We start from the raw sequence: 2,252 nt of genomic DNA, 5'->3' as shown, positions 1-2,252 counted from the left end.
ATATATGTATTTTGTTATATATTATATTACATATAACATAATATAATATATATTGTATATGTGTTGTGTATATGTGTGTGTGTATATGTGTATGTGTGTATGTGTGTATATATATGGGATTTCCACCCAGGGGTGACTTTGCCCCCTAGAGGCGATATTGGCAATGTCTGGTGGACTTTTTTAGGTCGTTAGATTGTGGGGGGCATTGGCACTACTGGCATATGGTTGGTGGAGGCCAGGGATGCTACTCAGTATCCTACAGTGCACAGGACACCTCCACCCCAGAGAGCCATGCGACCCCAGGTGTCAGTAGCGCCCAGGCTGGAAATGACTCGGGTTGGGGGGGATGGAGTGGATGAGCCGGGCTGGCTCATTTCCCTCGTTTGTCCAGCTCACTGCCTGCCCCTGGTCCTGGCTGCAAGGCTGTCCCAGGAACCCCAGGTCCAGTCTCTTCTTGCATCCCTTTGAAGCCCGCCAGGGTCTCAGATCTGCTCCGCTGGCGGGCTCCTGCAGGGTCCTGCTCTGCGCAGACCCTGCCAGCTTCTCTGTGGTCTCCAGTTCTCCTGGGGGGCTGCCCAGGGAAGGAGAAGGAGCAGGGTCCTGGCTCCCTCTTCCCGTACCTCCCCGTGCCCGTGGCTCTCTGAAAATGCCCTTGCCCAGGCACAAAGGGGTGTCTCTCTTCACACAGGCATCACCAACCTGAGCTTCCCCTTGTCTGACCAGCCTGTGTTGGGAGAATGGTTCATTTTTGTTGAAATGCAAGGCCACGCGTACAACAAGTCTTTTGAAGTTCAGAAGTATGGTAAGTTGGAGAATCTCAGGGTCTTGGGATTTCAGATCTGGGAGAAACCTTAGAAACTGGTGAAGAAGGCTGGGTGCAGGGGCTCTCGCCAGTAATCCCAGCCTTTTCGGAGGCCCAGGTGGGCGGATCACTTGAGGTCAGGAGTTCGAGACCAGCCTGGCCAACATGGTGATACCTCATGTCGTTACTAAAAATACAAAAATTAGCTGGGCGTGGTGGCACGTGCCTGTAATCCCAGCTGCTTGGGAGGCTGAGGCAGGAGAATTACTTGAACCCAGGAGGCAGAGGTTGCAGTGAGCCAAGGTCGCACCACTTCGCTCCAGCCTGGATGACAGAGTGAGACTCTGTCTCGAAAGAAAGAAAGAAAGAGAGAGAGAGAGAAAGAGAGAAAAAGAAAGAAAGGAAGGAAGGAAGGAAGGAGAGAGGAAGGAGAGGGAGGAAGGAAGGAGAGGGAGGGAGGGAACTGGTGAAAATGGCAGTGAAGAAGTGGAGGATGACATGAGTCCTCTTTTACTGAGGGCTCGTGATCATTGGGTATAGTTTCAGGGGATGGTCCTACACTCTTGCTTTTTTTTGAGGCAGGGTTTCACGCCCATCGCCCAGGCTGGAGTGCAGTGGTGTGATCCTGGCTCACTGAAGCCTTGACTTCCCAAGTTCAAGTGATCCTCCCTCCTCAGCCTCCTGAGTTGCTAGGACTGCAAGTGTGAGCCACCACACCCAATTAATTTTTGTATTAGTAGAGACAGGGTTTCGCCGTATTGCCCAGGCTGGTCTCAAACTCCTGGCCTCAAGCAATCCTTCTGCCTCAGCCTCCCAAAGTGCACTCTTGCCTTTTATACAGAAAAAGTATTGTAGGCCAGGCGTGGTGGTGGCTCCCACATGTAATCCCACCACTTTGGGAGGCCGAGGCGGGAGGATCGCTTGAGGCCAGGAGTTTGAGACCAGCCTGGACAACATAGTCCCTGTCTGTACAAAACTTTAAAACAATTATCTGGACGTGGTGGCACCTGCCTGTAGTCCCCGCTACTGGGGAAGCTGAGGCCGGAGGATCGCTTCAGCCCGGGAGATCAAGGCTGCAGTGAACTGTGATTGCACCACTGCACTCCAGTTTGGGTGACAAAGTGAAATCCTGTCTCAGAAAAAAAAGATGGCCGGGCACGGCAGCTAATGTCTATAATCCCAGCATTTTGGGAGGCCGAGGTAGGTGGATCACTAGAGGTCAGGAGTTCAAGACCAGCCTGGCCAATATGGTGAAACCCCGTCTCTACTAAAAATACAAAAATTCGCCAGGCGTGGTGGCTTGTGCCTGTAGTCCCAGCTACTTGGGAGGTGGAGGCAGGAGAACTGCTTGAACCAGGAGGAGGAGGAGGTTGCAGCGAGCCAAGATCGTGCCACTGGACACCAATCTGGGAGACACAGTGACACTCTGTCTCAAAAAAAAAAAAAAAAA

General features: G+C 52.3%; 1 protein-coding gene across 1 annotated transcript in view; it reads left to right on the top strand.

The window, feature by feature from the left end:
• CPAMD8 (C3 and PZP-like, alpha-2-macroglobulin domain containing 8) overlaps positions 1–2,252 on the top strand; it is a 151,598-nt gene that overhangs the window by 21,706 nt on the left and 127,640 nt on the right. Inside the window, 2 exon segments of the mRNA XM_011925896.1 lie at positions 689–802; positions 895–910. Coding sequence (XP_011781286.1) covers positions 689–802; positions 895–910 — 130 coding nt within the window.

The sequence above is a fragment of the Colobus angolensis genome, unplaced genomic scaffold, assembly GCF_000951035.1.
Source record: "Colobus angolensis palliatus isolate OR3802 unplaced genomic scaffold, Cang.pa_1.0 Scaffold66, whole genome shotgun sequence".
Classification (NCBI taxonomy): Eukaryota; Metazoa; Chordata; class Mammalia; order Primates; family Cercopithecidae; genus Colobus; species Colobus angolensis.
The sequence above is the reverse complement of the archived record's forward strand: the minus strand, read 5'-3'. Positions and strand labels throughout refer to the sequence as shown.